This window comes from Lontra canadensis, unplaced genomic scaffold (genome assembly GCF_010015895.1).
Source record: "Lontra canadensis isolate GAN:19392208 unplaced genomic scaffold, GSC_riverotter_1.0 scaffold40, whole genome shotgun sequence".
NCBI classification, from domain to species: domain Eukaryota; kingdom Metazoa; phylum Chordata; class Mammalia; order Carnivora; family Mustelidae; genus Lontra; species Lontra canadensis.
In genome coordinates, this window is record NW_022631034.1 from 8,257,692 (window position 1) to 8,275,640 (window position 17,949).

The 17,949-nt window shown below is 39.1% G+C and overlaps 1 protein-coding gene across 1 annotated transcript in view; it reads right to left on the reverse strand.

Annotated features, from left to right (window-relative positions):
• The window catches only part of ERICH3 (glutamate rich 3), a 93,252-nt gene that overhangs the window by 33,704 nt on the left and 41,599 nt on the right, over positions 1-17,949 (reverse strand). The window contains exons 9-10 of the mRNA XM_032870292.1: positions 9,025-9,205; positions 1,628-1,814 (exon numbers count right to left, since the gene is read on the reverse strand). Coding sequence (XP_032726183.1) covers positions 1,628-1,814; positions 9,025-9,205 — 368 coding nt within the window. The remainder of the gene's footprint in view (positions 1-1,627; positions 1,815-9,024; positions 9,206-17,949) is intronic.

Consider the following 17,949-nt stretch of genomic DNA (forward strand, 5'->3'; position numbering starts at 1 on the left):
CCTCCCCACTTGGACATGACCACTGCTGAGCCTGCCTTGTGTTCTGAAGACCTTAAACAGGCAATGCCTAATCATTTTGAGAACTAGAACTCCCTATTGTTGTTTTAGAGAATTCCCTCCTCATAACCAAAGTTCCGGAGCCAGTATTTTTTAAATGAATCAAAATTAATTTCTTTTTTAACAGATTAGAGGCATTCATGTACACCCCTTAAAATAATTAGAAGTATTATGGTGGATGTCACTGCCCCAAAGAGGTTACGTAATATTATAAGTGAATTATATTATATTTTATAAATATTTATATTTGTATTATGTAAATAAAGTATTTTTTAAAAGATAACAGACTTAACAATCCTTATTCTTTAATATCACAACCATTTTGTTTTTATTATTTGAAAAGGTCAAAGAAGCCAGAGGGAATAAAATGAAATCAAATAAAAAATTGTACCTAGACTAATAAGTGTTAAATAGGAAAGTAGATGTCATCAATCAGATTTTAGTACTGATGATAAAACCTTCATAGAAAGTGTTTATAACCAAACATTTACAGCTTGGATTTATACAGCAACTCTCAAAGAGTACAATGTGTTTGTGCACGGATGATTGTATATAGCTCATTAGCTTTCCTGGGAGTCAAACACAAATTTGTTAAATGACTTGCCCACCAATATGGAGAAAGCATATTTGAGTTGGAACAGGAAAACAGCCTCAGGTGGGTCCTTGGAACACCTGGGCACTCCTACTATTCACTGTCCCACTGGCTGGATGACTCACGTGTTTTCTACTCCCTAAAACCTCCAGTGCCTTCTTCCTTAAGCCTTAACCTCGGCTGACAAATTCTTGTTTGACAGAAAATACAGAAACAATCAGTAGAGAACTTGCAGTTGATCTCAACACACCCACACTCCTTTACTTGTTATTTGCCTTTCCCCCAGTAGAATGGGCTCCTCCTGGGCAGGAACTTTGGTTGTTTCACTCCTCTTTTCTGGCTTGGCATATATCAATTCTCCATGAGTACTTTTAGAAAAAAAAAAAAAAAAAAAGAAAGAAAGAAAGAAAGGGAAAGAAAGAAAGCACCCCTACAAGCAGGTGTCCTCATTTCAAACAGAATGTCCAATATGAAAGGTGACAAGCAACAGTCAAAATTGACCCTTTATCATGCATTTCGTTATGCCTGAGATTAAAACTAGGGGCATGAGAACGAGAACTGGGCCACACCACAATGCAAACATGACCTGTCATACCCAACCACGTAAGACAGACGCTTGGCACGTGCTTTGGACTCCCAAACCAGTTTGTAAGAAGAATGAGAATAAAATACCCTCTCTCCTTCACTTCAGAAACAGAACTTAAACAGTGTGAGGAAAGGGAAAGCGAGAGAAACAGAATTTGGAACACCAACAGCTTTTATTCCCTTTACAGAATATATCTGGAAATCTAACTTATATCTAATAATTTCAAACACAACACACCCTGTTATAATAAGCAACCTTTAACTTAGATATTTTAGGCTCATCTACACTGATATCTTTGTTAACAAACTGTGCTGAGAAATGCATCAGTAGAAGCATAAAAAGAAAAAACATAGCATAACTTGCCCTCTACCAAAGGACATTTGTTTCCATACTTGTAGCAAGGAGATGATCTCTCCACGCACACAAACCCAAAGTAGCCTCGTTTGCCTCCAAGTCTGGAACCTTTTCGATGCTTATATTCACAGCAGGAGCTTAACCTGTTCACCTGCATCCCATTCAGGAAAAAGGTGAGACTGAAGGGGAAACCATGGTGCCTTTTGGAAATAAACTGAAAGGTCTCTGGAATTAAAAAAGTAAATACATCAGTGAAAGCAACTAACATCGGACTAATATGTTCAAAATGACATTTTTCTATTAGATAAGTACAATATTATGCTCTAGATCACCTTTTTAATTTGAGAACAATTTTAAGTCATAAAAACACATGCTGTTACTTTTATTTACAATAAATACCCCAAGGCATTATAAAACTCTGATTTTTAATAAAATAATAACATTATATGAGTTCTTATTATGGCCAGACATTATGTCTGATTATTTTGGGTGTATTATTTCTCAACAAACACATGACGTGAGAATATTATTATCACTACTTTCTATATGTAGAAATTGAAGTTCAAGGGAACTCAGTAATTTATCCAAGATCATACGGAAAGAGGAGAGTCAGTGTTGGAGTCCAAATATCTCTCTAGATTCCATCTTGCTATTTAGCTACTGATAATGTATATGGCAAAAGGCTACTGTGAGCTCAGTAATGCATTTAAATAAATGTGTGTCTTTAACTATGACTTGAACCAGCCTAATACATATATGGATGAGGTAGAATTATTCCATCTCAAATCCATTCTCAGTTCTGCCTGGATTTGGGTCTCCTCGTTCCCCCACCCACCCAAAAGTCCTACCAATAAGTTAAGAACCACTGCTTGTGGTTCTTAACTTATTGGTAGGTAGATTGTAGTTAATAACTTGTATCATCCCACATCTTTATAATGCACTTTGGAAAGATCTCACCCTAGAGATCCCAAATTCCAGGTCTAAGAAAACCCTATGCTACAGAGCGACTCAGAAACCTCCTTTTCCTGACACTTCTAATGTCACTTCCTACAAAACAGTTCTCCCTGGACTTTTCCACTTGCACTAGTGATGGAATTGATCACTTCATCTCTCTGCTCTGTATACCTTTCTTGTTGCTGTTATTATAATTGTTGAAAAATATGGCTGTACCAGGGCTTCTCAAACTTTAGTGTGCATCAGAATACCCTGAGAGGCTTATTGTAACACAGTCTGCTGGGCTTCCCCCGAGAGTTTCTGATTCACTAGAGCCCAAGAATTTGCATTTCTATTAAGTTGCCAAGTGATGCTTGATCTTCTGGTCCAGGGACCCCACTGTGAGAACCCAGATGTAGATGTCTACTGTCCTGCATGTTTGTGAAATCCATGAGAGTTGGAACTAGTCTGACTCATCTTTGTTCCCCCAGGTCGCAGGACAATGGCATAGAAACCCCCCCAAGAACTAATTAATGAATTATTATTTAACCTGTTTCATAGTCATCTACAAATGTTATGTGCATACCACACTCTGCCCCCCAAAACTGTCTAAATCAGTTGCAACTTGTACTAAAGAATAGAATTACCGGAAAGCTAATTCCATCATTTATATGTTAGTGTTATGATATACAATTAAATACGCAAGGGAAGAGAATTTTGAAAAGTTAGCATCTGGGGAAACTAAGATACAACACCTACAAAAATCCACTTGTCTTAATGATATATGGGCTCCTAAGTATTGACTACAAAGCAAGTTTGACTGCTTTGTTTCCAGAAACTTGAAAGGGACATTTACGTCCTATGATCTACTCTGCTGCAGCATCACACCTGCAAAGTACCTGAGGTCCCAGCCCAGGAAGGGTGTGCAGCTAAGGAAACTGAGAACGGGCCCAGGAAGTGGACTTCTCGCTTCCATCATGTAGTCATGTGGCTAGAGAGTGCCTCCCCGATTATTCCGTTTCTTTCTCTTTTTTTTCAAACTTATTGAACAAGAATTGACACCCTCTGCTTTTCTTCCCTTGTTATTTCTTTTTTAATTTTACATTTTAAAATTAAGTGACACTTTCCAACCCTGACTTAATGATGTTTGCATGGATTAATGGAAAGCATATATAGACCAGAAGTCAGAAGATTTGAGTCCGTGTCCTAGTTCTTCACTTGTAAGTTGAGTGTCCCTTGGTAAGTCATTGAACAGTTGCATTTCAGAATTCTCATCTATAAAATGAGGATGGCCATGGGAGTGGGTGGAGGAGTTGGGTGGAGGGAGCAATCCCTTCTACCTGCTTCACTGAGCAGCCCTACGGATTATACACTGTACAGTGTTAGAAGACATTCTACATTATTTATAAAATGCGATTATTCATTGTTGACTGACAGTCGCTTGCAGTGTTTCAGGCACTAAAGAGGAACTAAAATACTGAAAAAAAGATCAAATATGGTGTCCTGACTCAAGAAGTTATAATTTAGTAGGAGAGACAAAAATAATATGACAGATTTCTGGAGTGAGGTCCCCACATCCTCTCCCCTAAAATTTTGTCTCTAAAAATGGACCAAAAACTTAAAACAAACTGAATAGCAGTTTTCATCAAAAATTACTGAACTTTTCATAAGAACAGAGGGAATCTGAGACATTCTTGCCTGGGGCTACTCCCATCCCCCTCCCCCCGCCAGCATTTCACCAGCGGAGTTCTAAAAGGGAAGGGCAGGCCATAAATAACCAGCAGCTTCCCTGTTCAGTGGGAGCTGACTTCATGTGGAGCAGAAAACAAAAAAGCCTTGGCCAGGGGCACTACCAGTAACAAGGAACAGTCTTGGAGGCAAGCTAATGTGGAAGGTCAGAGATCCTGCTAGCTGAGACTGTCCTTGTAATTAGGGCAAGCAGCAGGCCAGTGGACTAGCCAGAAACTTAACAGGGAGATACAGGCCATAAGGCAATTACAGACACACAGATAGGCTCTCCACACATCCCCAGCTAATGGGAAGTGGCATGGATTGGAGTAGGCCCAACTTATTCACACATTGCTCGCCTACCAGGAGCTTGCACCCACAAACAGAGAAAACACAAGAAAGCCTGGTGGAAAATAAAAGTTAAAGCAGACTTGAAAACTGCCTGAACTTTGGATGAACTCCTGAACCTGTTGCATTGGGTTAAATATTGCTCTCTAAAAATCCATGACCACCCAGAACCTCAGAATGTGACCTTATCCGGAAATAGGGTCTTTGCAGATACAACTAGTGAAAGATCAAGATGAAATCATCCTGGATTTGTTTTGTCAAACAAATTCAGTGAGGATGACCTTACAAGAAGAGGACAGGACACACAGAGACACACAGGAAAGATTGACACGTGAGGACAAAGGACACAGAGGTGGGAACAATGGGCTGCAAGCCAGGGAATGCCAGGGGTTGCTGGGAATCCCCAGAGTTGGATGAGGCAAGGGAAGATTCTCCCCTAGAGCTATTAGGTGGAGGATGGCCCTGCTAACGATACCTGATTTTAGATGCCTGGCCTCCAGAGCCTTGAGAGAATTAAATTGCTGTTGTTTCAAGCCACCTGTTCTGGGGATTTATTACATTAGCCCCAGGAAACGAATACCCCCACACACAGATCCAAGGTACTCAGTGGTGGTGGATGTCCTTCATTCAAAGTCTTCTGACTTGGTACTGGGTCAAAGTCTTTGAACACGACCTCTGACAAATCACTGGATGATCGATAACCTATGAAAACACAGAGACGACCCAAGGAGGCCTGCCTAAAAAATAAAAAGAGATAAAACCTGAGCAGAGATAATACACTGGCTGTCTACCAAGGAGCGGGGAGGGCATGGATTTCAAGGATTTCAGAGAAGTTACTAAACAGACAAGAACAAAAAGAGGGAGAACAATAACCTAATAACCTACCAGAGGGAAACGTCAGAATCTAGACTCCACAGCTGCTGCAATACATGATCGAAAACGTCCAGTTTTCAACAACAACAACAAAATCAAAAGACATGTATGTAAGAAGCAGGAAAGTGTGGCCCATATTCAGGGGGAGAAAAAAGCTATCGAATCCACTCAAGAGAAATGACCAGATGTCTACACAAAACCTTGTATCTGTGTATTTATCACAGCATGACTTACAATGGTACCAAATTAGAAACAGCCCAAACGTGCATGGAGCGAGTGGAATACATTCCGTGCTGTAGGACGAGAGCAACCATTGCTGAATGCTGGGACTAGCTGGTTCTCTGAAACATCAGGCTACAGGAAGGAAGCAAGACACGAATGCTGCCTATTGTATGATTTCATTTATGCGAAATGTCCAGAAAAGACCTATCTGTAGAGACTGGAAGCAGAGCAGTGGCTGCCTGAGGCTGGCTACAAAAAAAAAAAAAAAAAAAGGGTTCTTCTTCCAGGGGGCACAAGGGAACTTTCTGAAGTGAGAGAGATTCTAAAACTGGTTTGTGCTAGTGGCTGCATAACCCTCTAAGATGCTTAAAGATCAGTGCATTGTACACTCACAATGGGTGAATTGTGGAATATAAGTTATAGGTCAATAAGTCATTTTTTAAAAACTAAAAACTAGGGTGACCTGGGTGGCTCAGTGGGTTAAAGCCTCTGCCTTGGGCTCAGGTCATGATCCCAGAGTCCTGGGATCTAGCCAGTGGGGAGCCTGCTTCCCCCTCTTTCTCTGCCTGCCTCTCTGCCTATTTGTGATCCCTCTCTCTCTGTCAAATAAATAAATAAATTCTAAAAAAATTAAAAAAATAATAAAAAAATAAAAAATAAAAACTATACTACTAAATACAAAATACTAAAGCTATTTTTAAAAACTAAAAACTCAATATATTTAACAAGCAAAAGATCAGTAAAAAACAGTTACTGTAAGTCACAGGGTAATGAAATGCTTGGGGTTTCAGGGGAGACTGAGTGCCACAGCCATTGAGAGAGCGATGAACCACAGCAGAAGTCAGCTGAGAAAGCTTCATAGCCTCAATGAGAATCTTAAGAGATGGATAAAATTTGAATTTAAAATCCTATCTTGAATTTAAAATCCTTTGTCCTACTGCAGACAAAGAAATAGCGCTCTAAAAGACAAGATAACACACGGTGGGTGGGGAAGAGTGAAGCAGTTGGTTTGTGAGGGAGTAATGAGGAATGCGCAAATCCGCACAAAGGATCAGGTTATGAAAATACAGGAAAATGGGGCAGAGAAGGAAGGGATTTTACAAAGGTCAGGGAAAAGAAGATGCACGTTGCTCTTTGTATCTGCATGAACCCAGGAGGTTAAGGTTTGCCTCGTTTGAAAGAATGAACATAGTAAGTAAAAATGCCCACGGAGAACTATACTCTCTACAAGAAGCAGAAATACTCAGTGACTTCCTAGGTGTACATAATAAACCATCAATATGTGGCTTGATGTCTACAATCAGACTGTAGGACATCAGTGAATTACTAAGGGAATAAAAGATGCACTTGCCACATTCCTAAATAATTAATTTTATTGTTATTTCTCATCCAAAAGCAGACAAATTAACAAATGCCATACTTTTAATTAGTTTACTGCTCCAAGCAGAACGTTAAACGCCTTTTTTTTTTTTAAACAGAAATCTTCTAAAAACCTATTCACATTTCACTGAATCGTGCACAGCTTTGATTTGTAAACGGCAGATTCTTTTCAGACCAGCTAAATTGCTAAGATTGCTGAACCGCAAGTCAACTCTGAGCCACCCAACTTTTCAATTTTCAACAATTACTTTCCTGGCAATGAAAGGGCAAGCTGAGACAAAATTATTATGTGAAGAGGATTCAATTATTTAACTCCCCATTCTGTCCTGTTAACTGAAGTCTGTCCAGTGACACAACAGCAGTCCTAGGACCAACAGGTATGCAAAACAACACAGCCAAGGAACACTCTGCCTTGCTCTTTCTTTGGTTTTGCACTTTACCTCAGATTATATGGGGTCTCCTTGAAAACCGTTCAGCTAGCTAAGCCTTGTTCTTGTTTCATTTGTATGGACCATGTTCTCCAGCAGGCAGATAGACATATATGCATTGTCTTGAAGAAAGCATGATCCCAGGCCCAGGAAAAGTTTCATTATGTTCATTCCGATTGTAGACTATAGCTAATTTCAGCAATTCTTCTAAATTAATTCCTGAAAGTTACACTTTCAAAAATTAAGTGTGTCTATGGCACTATCATTAGGGGTTTCATAACTCTCATATTAGGTAAATGTAAGAAACCTTTTGCCACTAAGAATAGCTAACTGAGCAAGGGTCCTGTACCTACTCAGCCGTCTAGGACCTGCTCTTGACCAGACCCCAAGCTTTGCATATGAACTTAGGAAGCCATCGTACCCCTGGACTTCTCTCATTTTCCTCATCTACGATACAGCAGAAATGAACTCTCAAATGCTATGACAAAATGGCGGGGTAAATTACATTTCAGCCAGGTACACAAAATGGGGAAAAATAGTGTCTGGCATTATTGAGCAGTATTTTTTATAAATAAGTTTTATAAATCTTCATAAAGTTAAAACTAACATTCAAATGTTTACTCTTTCTTATATTGGAAAATTTTAAATATTTAATCCCTAAATCTGTCCAATTTCTTTTTAAGTACTTGAAATTTTTAGAATTAATAGTCACTATTTCTGAGTGATGAAAGAGATCAGAAAAGTCAAAAGTAACAATTTGCATTCTTGCCCCCAACTCCTAAGACTCCCTAAACTTGTATCAAGATTGCCCAAATATCAATATTGCTTTTACTTAGTAAAAATGCAATTACATTCTAAACAGAGTTTCTTAAGCAAGGAAATAACAAATATAATCCTGCAACAACTTGTCCTTTCTACTGCTATTCCACACAACTAAATACTGATGAAAACCACTTCACTACAATAAGTGAAGCCCTATATTGCATATAAAAATTATCTTCTGCTAAGAAACATGGATTTATGATCAAACGAAGGCAGAAATGTACTAAAATCCATCTAGCCAAATTCTGCACCAAGTTATTTAGGTGTGATTCACCCTGAAGTATATTGGATTTGCGATTTTATCTCAACATTTTTCTAAAGAACAAATTGCCAATCTGGTATTTTTCCCTTAGAATAATGTATGATATAATTCACTATGGCAGGCCAAATAGTTAACTTGTAATTTGGGGGACAGTTTATTCGTGCAACATTTTAATGATCATATATCTCTATCCCAAAATTAATCTGTTACCAGGTTAAATCACTCCAAATTCCTTCTTCCACAATCTGCAAGAGTAATTGCTGCTTCGGTTTCAATCATGGAGCAGTAAATCTAGATTTACTTTGAGGCAGCTGGTTTATAAGTCCCTGGATATGCATAATTTCATAGAGTGATTGAAGTCATTTTGGTAGGAGATCAACAATAGCTTATCTATAGCATCAACTTAAAGCAACTTAAAAAATTCATATTTTATGTGTACCTTTTTCTAGTAGTTTGCCTTTGTAGACACAAAGGTTTTCCCCACCACAATGCTGTTGATAAACTTTTATTTCATCCCGGAAGTCTGGGTGATCATGAGACAGGTGCACAGTTTTCCCCAAATAGATCATTGTAATAGCTGCATTACTATGTGGTGGCGTTTTATGAATCTTTCTTGAATCCTAGAATCAACAAAAGAAGAGCGCTTATTAATTACTTTCTAATCAGAGAGAAATGATACGGTAATAATAGGAGGAGTAGAAAAGGCTCTTCTCTAGCAATAAAACATTGATAAAATGTCAATTTTCCCAGCAAGTCAAGTACAACAAGTCAAGCCAGTTACCAAAGAAATCTAACAATTTATATGCATTTTGGCTTTGTATTTTTAGTATAAATGCCAGAGATCTGGACAAAGTTTGTCACTTTTTATTCTACGTGTGTGTGTGTGTGTGTGTGTGTGTGTGCGTGTGCACTTTACATACAACAAAAATATCAGTGACACTAAGAGGAAACTGCTCTTGGTTCTTTCAGCTTTTTCTCAGATAAAAATTCAAATCAAATTAATTAAATATTGGTGACATATTTGTTCTAATTTGAATTGATTTTGTGATTTAGCAACTGTTTTTGCAATTGAGTGCTTTATCTTTACACTTCAGCAATAACAATGTATCCTTCCCCAAACTTCCTCTATGTGAGACAGGGATGACACATGTTCGATTCCTTCTGGGGTCACTGTGAGGATTAGAGACCTGTGTTATATGCCTGGGACTATTCATCTTTACAGGAAACATTCATTCAGTGAAAAATCAGCATTATTAATATTATTTCTCATATCGAGCAGTAAACCCAACAACAACAGCAACAACAAAACCCCGTTCTATGGTGTCCACATATTTATTTATAAAATAAACAATAAATTGATACGCCAGAAATGAAAAGAAATGTCTTCTGCCTGGTCTCCTCATTTATATTCTGCAGTATTTTCACAATAGTGCATGAGCAAAGTGTTTAACCTCCAAGAGGAAGATGAGGAAAGAAGCAGGAAAAGGAAGAAAAGGATGCTGGTTGAGAGACTTTCAAGAGAGCCTAGTAAGAATACTGTCAGCTTGACAATTATACAGAGGCCGGGCAATACATTTAATCTACTTCACTTTTCTAAAAATCAATTTTCAACTAAATGAAAAATGTGAAGAGACCAACTTTCAGTGAATTCAAAGCCATTATTTGCATTTGATTTCACTGAATTATGGATGCCTCGGAAACATGCATTTTTTTCCAAATAACAAAGCTGCAACAAAAATTTCTGAAGGAACTACTAAAATATTTCCATCTTCAAACCCATCCCCTTCCACTTCAGAGGATTTTTTTTTTTCTCATTCAATTCCATTTCTCTGAAGCAAAAAACCAGAGGAAGTAAATCTGATTAAATGAAATTCTGCAAATGACAGACTATAAAGTGTAACTGGGGAAGGAAGTCCAACCTTTAAAAATTTAAGTAAACTGTCTTGCCTATGGCAAACAGAGCTCCCAAATAGAGAGGTAATCAACAAAAATAATTCAAGGACATCAGTAGCTATAAAGGTAAATCAGCAAACTGGATAATTCTTTGCAGAGACATCTCCCTGAGTCACAGTTGAAAGCAAAGGGATGATGGCAGGCCTGGCTCCAAGTTGCAAAGCCATGCCGAGTTTGCTCTTGCCTGGGCGGCTATGCAGCCGTAACACGCATTTCTGGGGCCCAGTCCACCATCACCGGCCTACGGCAAATCCGGCTCCCACTAGAACATTTAATGATAGGACGGATTAAATAAGAGCACCTCCTTTTTGTTAAGCAATACTTTCCAAAGTGGCATGGATGCGGAGGTAGCCCTGTGAACTTCTGGGAGATAAGCTCTATCTAAATGCAAGGTAAGAGTGAGATGAGGGTGGAGGAAAGGCCTGCCTCAGATGTACAAAATGAGAAAGGAGAAGCTGAAATGTTTAAAAGTAAAATAAAGGAAATGACAGCCCTTCACCTTTTCATTTACTCTTAATCATTTTTTTTTCTTCTAAAGCGTGTACCTGACAGCAACATCTCTTTTCTCTTGGGTCTAGTTACTTCCTTCTTTTTAAAAATATTCCCCAATTATTGCCACTATGTAACCTTTTCTGGATTCTAACAGGAGGCCTGAGTGACAGCTCATGATTAAATACATGCACTAGGAAATGAACAATTGTTTCTTTCAGTAGACTAAATTGCCTCTATACTTACCAGATTCCAAGGTTATAAAGGACCCAGACTGATGAAACTTTAGCAAGCTTTCACGGCCCTTTCTGCCATCCTCAAGCAAATATCAAAACCTCCCATGAAAATTCCATTTCAGGAACCGGAGCAGGGGCTCATGCCCACGCACGACTAAGGCTTATCTTCCTTCCTTTCTGCACCACTTGCTTATGACTTTCCTTCTCATTTCTTTTCAGATATCTCAGGCAAGCACAATCTGAGCTGACAAATAAATAGCAAGCTCATTGGGTGGTTAACCGGCCAGCGATTACGTATTTGCAACACCTACCATTCGATTAATATACTAAATTGTCACTGGGATTTTTTTTTTTTTTTTTTTTATCTGTGCTAAGGCCTGAGTTGGGGAGGAGAGGTGGATTAAAGAGACTAAAAGGGTGTCAAAGGGCTTATTCTTACTGATAGCGCTGGGCCGTAATTCCTCTTCATCCACTTAGCCAAGCCCTGATGAACTCCGGGCGCCACGGAGTCTTACCTAGACCTCTGCACTAAATCTCTAGTTAGTAGGGCGGCCATGGAATTTATCATCCAAACCGGGAGACGTAGTGAAAAAGACATTATTAATAATTATGCTAGGAGAAAAAAACAAAAACCCACAAATTTGAACTGTTTCAGGAAAGCCGGGATGGATAGTCGCTCTACTAGCTCGTCTCCCTACTTCTAGCCTCGTATCTCCCCAGAGTGAACTATTATCACTAAATAGATCATGTGACTCTCCTGTTTAAGGTCTTCCAACAATCCCCAATATCCATGGGATAAGGTTCAACCTTCCTTAATTAACAAAAAATGTCTTATATTTTCAACACCTCCTATCTGTCAACTCTTTGCAATTTCTTCTGATACATTTAGAGGTCCAGCACCTGCACTAATTGGAGTGCCCCAAGCACTCCCCAGGTGTTTTTAATCTCCCGACCCATGGAACCCTCTGAGTCACATGGCCTTGAAACGGTTGTATTCCTTGTATTCCTCTCTCTCTCGGTAGATGAGAGCGGTGTCTCACTGATCTTTATGCCCCGGTGTCTCGCCAGTGCTGACACCTAGCAAGGGCCTAGTAAAATTGATCTGACTGGACACAGATGTGGAACAATTAGGGATTCCACAGTCTGTCCTTTGCTGAGACAGAAGCTGCAGTAAGTTGACCCCGCCCTACATCAGAAGCTTTCCGTATTGGTAGGAACTCTATAGGTACCACAACATGAAAACTGATTCACAGTGTCCTGTTAAACAACACCTCTGACAAAGATTGATTCAAAGCCTGTATAAGGAACAGCGGGCAGTCCCCATGCTGACTCTGATTCAGGCCGCGGGGGGAGCAAATTCCGAAATAAACCAGAGGAAGAGCGCTCCAGGGTTCGCATCCTGAGGCTTCAGGAAGCAGCTGGTTGTAATAGAAACTGCTTATTCTAGTCACTTGGTTCCTCTCTTTCTCTTCTTTTTCATGCTGGTTTTTCCTTGTTCACTCCTCCTCCTTCCTTGGCTTTTCCTATGCTTCCTCTTTTCACTCTCCTCTTTCCCATTTTTCTGACCACCCTGTAACCCGTGTCTCATGCTTATTCCTGGCATGTCCCCAAATGCCTCCATCCTCCTGGAGGTATTGGAGCTCCAGGTTTTGAGGATGATGAGTGGACCCAGGAACCTTCCCTTCCTCATCTCCCGCAGTAGAATATATTCAGTAAGTCAGCTAAGAGGTAGAAATTATCCAGCTGCATTTTGCTTTTGTTAAGGTCTGAAAAGCTTATGAGGTCTGCCCTTAAACTCCAAGGGCTGCAGACCTCCAGAAGCATCTTTGGTTCTTTCTCCCTTCGATTGTTTAATTCTGCAATGCCAGCTGCTAAGATATTTTGACTGCTGAATTGACATTTAAACCATTTTTCAAGTCCTTTCTAGTAATGTAGTTACTGAACTGCAATGTTAATTTTAAGCAAAAACATTATTGAAAGGAAAGTGCCTGAAATAAATCAAACCTATATGAGATATATTGAATTACCTTATATTAAAATCATGCTGATGCTTTCCTTTTTCATTCTCAAGTATCAGTCTACTGGTGAGGAAAATCAAGTAAAAAAATACCAAGATAATACATTGACTAAAATGGAAATTTTTAAAAAATATTTTAAAATAAAATCAAACAAAAGAAATGTGCCATCTCTCTAGCAAAACTAACATTTGTTAGGCTCTATTGGTTGTTGAAGAAAAAGGATCTATGTCTGGAAGGCATAATTTATTTCCATAATATTTACATAAACAGTATAATTAAGAGTTTAATTTTTGTATGGATAATACAATAATATCTGTGAACACAGTACTAATAAACACTTGATTAAATATAAGTAAAATCAAATGTCTGTCCTCAACAAGCTTCATAATCTGGGAGTAGAAGTAACAAATAATAAAAGTACATGAGTATTGATACTAAGAAGAACAGAGTAAGGGGCATAAGTAAGAAAATCCTTTTGAAGAGAGGAAGAGAAGGGATCCTATTACAACGTACAGAAATCACTGCAGAACATAAAGCCTCTGACAGAGGCTGGGAAAAGTGAGTTTGAACACATCCTTCTAGCTCAGGTGCCCACAGGCAATTCACAGAGAGAGAGCATCTGGCATTGAGGAAACACCTGACTGATTGTGATTAATATCTCCAGGGATTTGAGAGAAACAAATTTATAGATAAATTCCATATAATTTGGATTTGAGGATTACAAATGCAGGCTCTAAGTGTCAGTCTATTGAGCGTGTGTATTTAGTCTGTCACTAACTAGTTATGTGGCCTTGGCCAGCCTATTTTTAGTTAACCTTACTTGCCTCAGTTTCCTCATCTTTAATATGGAGACATTATTTTATCTCTTTCTGGAGTTTATCGTGTGTATTAAATGAGGAAATATATGTAACACGTGGAGCAAAACTCCCAGCACACGGTGAAAGTTCACTAAATAGAAGGTAGAACCATTGCTGTCAACATGGCATATAAACATTTTATTGTATTAAAAGCCAACAAAGGTAATTGAATAGGAAAAAAATATATAGACGATTTAAAAGTTAGTGAATAGCCTGCCGAAAGTAGAAATAGAAAAACGCACAGATCAGAGGTGTGGGAGCGGTGGACCAACCAGCTGAGGGTCCAGGGAGTAGTTGAGTTTGCCTTAGATGGGAGTGGAAAGCTGGAAAGGACTCAAAATCTGAAAGCCCTTGAATGCCCATATCTAAGCATGTCTTTGTACTGTGAAGTTTTGACATCTGGGGCCTTAATGACCGCGAGGGAGACTACACCTCCCAGACTAACTAATTCCTAGAGATGGTAAATGACTTGCCTGGGAGAGTGCCTTTCATGGACAAACTAACCCGTCGGGAGCTTATCCACACTGCCCCTACCTCTGCTATCTGGCTTTTAAACTCTGGGCCAATGTTCCCTTGCCCTAAGCACCCTGGATCAAGCAGCAGACAACTCAGGGAGAGCCTCCACACTCCAACACCTGCCAAAATTATCATACTATTCAATCCTGAACCTGCTTACCTTGTCTTTCCTGTTCCTTCTCTCAGAAACCACAACAAAAGCTCTTGACCGTTTCCCTCCCACTTCTTCAGTCTCCTGACCAACTCTGGTGCCTTGAGTGGCCCCGTGTGACATGTGTGATGGATAATTTTATCTTTCAACATAGCTGGGCCACAATGCCCACATGTGGTCAAACATTCTGGATAGAACCCTGACCAATATACATGGCATGTCCCTCTCTCACTTACAATATACATGTAAGTGACAAACTGTTTTTTCAGTGGTAATCATCTCTTGATCTATAGGTCTCAACATACCTGAATAATAATAAAACCTACATTTTAAAAGAACCAGGCAGAATATACCTGCTTTCTTTAGGAAAGGAGCCGGTGAAGGTCTTAAGCAGCGGGGAGCATGTTGGGAGCTCTTCTCTCAAGCTTCATTTAACTTCGTTACGTAGAATCTGCCAATAGACTTTGCTTGCTCTTGTTTACCCTTTCTTCCTTTGACCCTCTGCTCCCCGATTCCATCTGCTAACTTCCTACTCATCTTTCAAAGCCCATTTCAAATGCCATCTTCTCTCCAAAGCACTCTTCAATCTCCTCAAAGCTAGCATTTCCTTTCTCTGCGTTTTCATTGTGCTTTATTTATACCACCATGAGTGTACTCACCACAATGTGTCATGGTTAGTTGTAGATATTTCTGACTCCTGGCTAAACTGCAATCTTTCTGAGACTAAGGATTTGGCTTTACTCATCTTGGTAACCTCAGCACCTAGCACAGTGCTTGTCATAATCAATAAAAGCTAAATTGAGATATTTGTCGGTTTAAAGGCAGAACGTTAAGCCCATAGATGACTGCAACAGCCCTATAAAGAATGAGGTAACAAGCCCCTGACCTGGGGATATAGCACTGAGAAAGGAAAAGGACTGTCAGACACATGAGCCCCTGTCCCCGTGCTAGAGCTGTGCAGTCTGAGACAGCAGCCGCTTACCCTGTTGGCTGGGAGGTATTGGAAAGGAGGCTCATTTGAATGAGATGTGACATAAATATAAATGTTTACTGAATTTCAAAGACGTAGGATGAAAAAAAAATTGTTTGATACTCATTAAAACTACACTGATTACATGTTGAAATGACAATATATGTTGACTATACTTGATGAAACGAAGTATGTTAATAAAATTACTTTCACAGGTTTCTTTTTACATTTTTTAGTGTAGTTAGTAGAAAATTAAAGTTGCATATGTGACTTGCATTATATTTTTATTGGATACTCTATCTGGAAGATTTAGCAATTAACTGATGTGGCATGCAGACAGAAGGAAGCCTAGGTTTTGAGCCTAGATTTTGAGATTTTTATTGAGGAAAAGGTCTTGCTTTATGAGATACAAGGTACCTGAATGGAATAGCGGGCTTCACCATGTCAAATTTGAGGGGCAGGAAACCCTACCAATCAGGCACCAGCAATTCCACAGGGCTCTTGAGGGGTGGGGCGGGGTCTTGACTAGATATAGAAGAAACTCAGCCTCGTTCATGCCTGGAGAAGCTCGATTACACAAAACACATAAAAAATAGAAACCAACTTTGTTTTGTTTTGTTTTGTTTTGTTTTTAAATTGATAACCATAATGGTTAAGTAGTTTCTTATTTGAAAGCCTATATTTTTATATTAATAAATACTATTTATAGGACCATCCCCATTTTAACAGGCTGCTGTATAGAACAGGTAACCAACAATACTGTGTGAGGACAAAATCTGGATATGTGGAGGAAAACCTCAGAGCAAAATCTAAGAAGTCACATGGATTCTGTAAAGAAGTATAAAAGTTCTGCCAGTCCTGGAACAAGAGGAAACAAAGCAACGGGGCACACTGGCGACTTGTTGGGCTGTGGGATGTACCACACCTTGTCATTTGGTTCCATGGACCATCCCCTAGAGACACACAACACAGAAGGCAGAGATTATGTTCTGCACATTCCTAGGGGAACAGGGGGTGGATCACCAGCAAGCCATATCTCTTTGTCTTTTCCCTCCTCCCCCCCCTCCTTTTAAGAGTATTTGGAGGATGTTTTGAGGATGGTAGCCATAAAATGAGTGAATTTAAAGTGTAAATTACATGCTACCTAAATACATTTAAAGGCTGAAGCTTAAATTCAAAGACATTAAAAGGCTGAAAGTAAAAGAATATATATATATATAATATATGTTATTAAATACTGTATATTAAATGCTAATCTAAAGAAAATTAGTACTGTGAGACAAGGGAGATTTTAAGGCCAAAAGGAATGTGATAAAGAGGATCCCTTTTTTAATCATAAAGAATCATAAAGAATCACCTCATAGTAAGATAGAGGAATCCTAAAGCTAAGAGCATACAGCCAGGTAGTCTCAACATTTACAAAGCAGAATTTGACATAATTACAAGGAGAAACAGACAGATCTATGATTACAGAGAATGAATTATCTCTAGAACTCAGAAACTGAGAAAGCAGATAAATAAGAATGCTAAGCATGTGAAAACAGGAATGACATAATTAACATTTCTTATCTTTTGGGCATTTGTAGAACTCTACTCCCAACACTGAGAGGCTCATTTTCTTTACAAACACTGAACATATATTAGCCCACAAAGAAGTCTCCACAAATACCAAAGAACCAAAATCCTACAGAGCCAGATGTTTTTGAAAAGTAACATTGGGTGAACACAAAAGAAGTTCTTAGAATTTAAAAAAGGCACCAGAAGAAAAAACTCAGTAGAATGTATGGAAGATAAAACTGAAGAAATCTCCAGCAAGTAGAACAAAAGGACTAAGAAATAGAAAATAGGAGAGAAAAAGATAAGAATATTAGAGCATTAGTGTAGCTGTTCTCTCATTCCCCAAACAGAATAGAAGTTTGGAAACAAAACAAAAGGCCAAATCAGGCTAAAACCTTGTGACTCAGAAAGACAGACACGTTAAGGTCTTTCGAAGCCAGGATGCCAGCTGACACCATGCTGTGTTGCTAACTTCGGGGCAGAGTGCTCAGAGGAAGCTGGCTCTCGTGCCTGTCTGCGGCACTCACCCTGACCACAGGCTGGAGAAGTCACTGTTCTCTCTGTGACCAGCTATGAAAACCCATTCCCCTGATCATATCTCTGCCAGGTGTCCCATG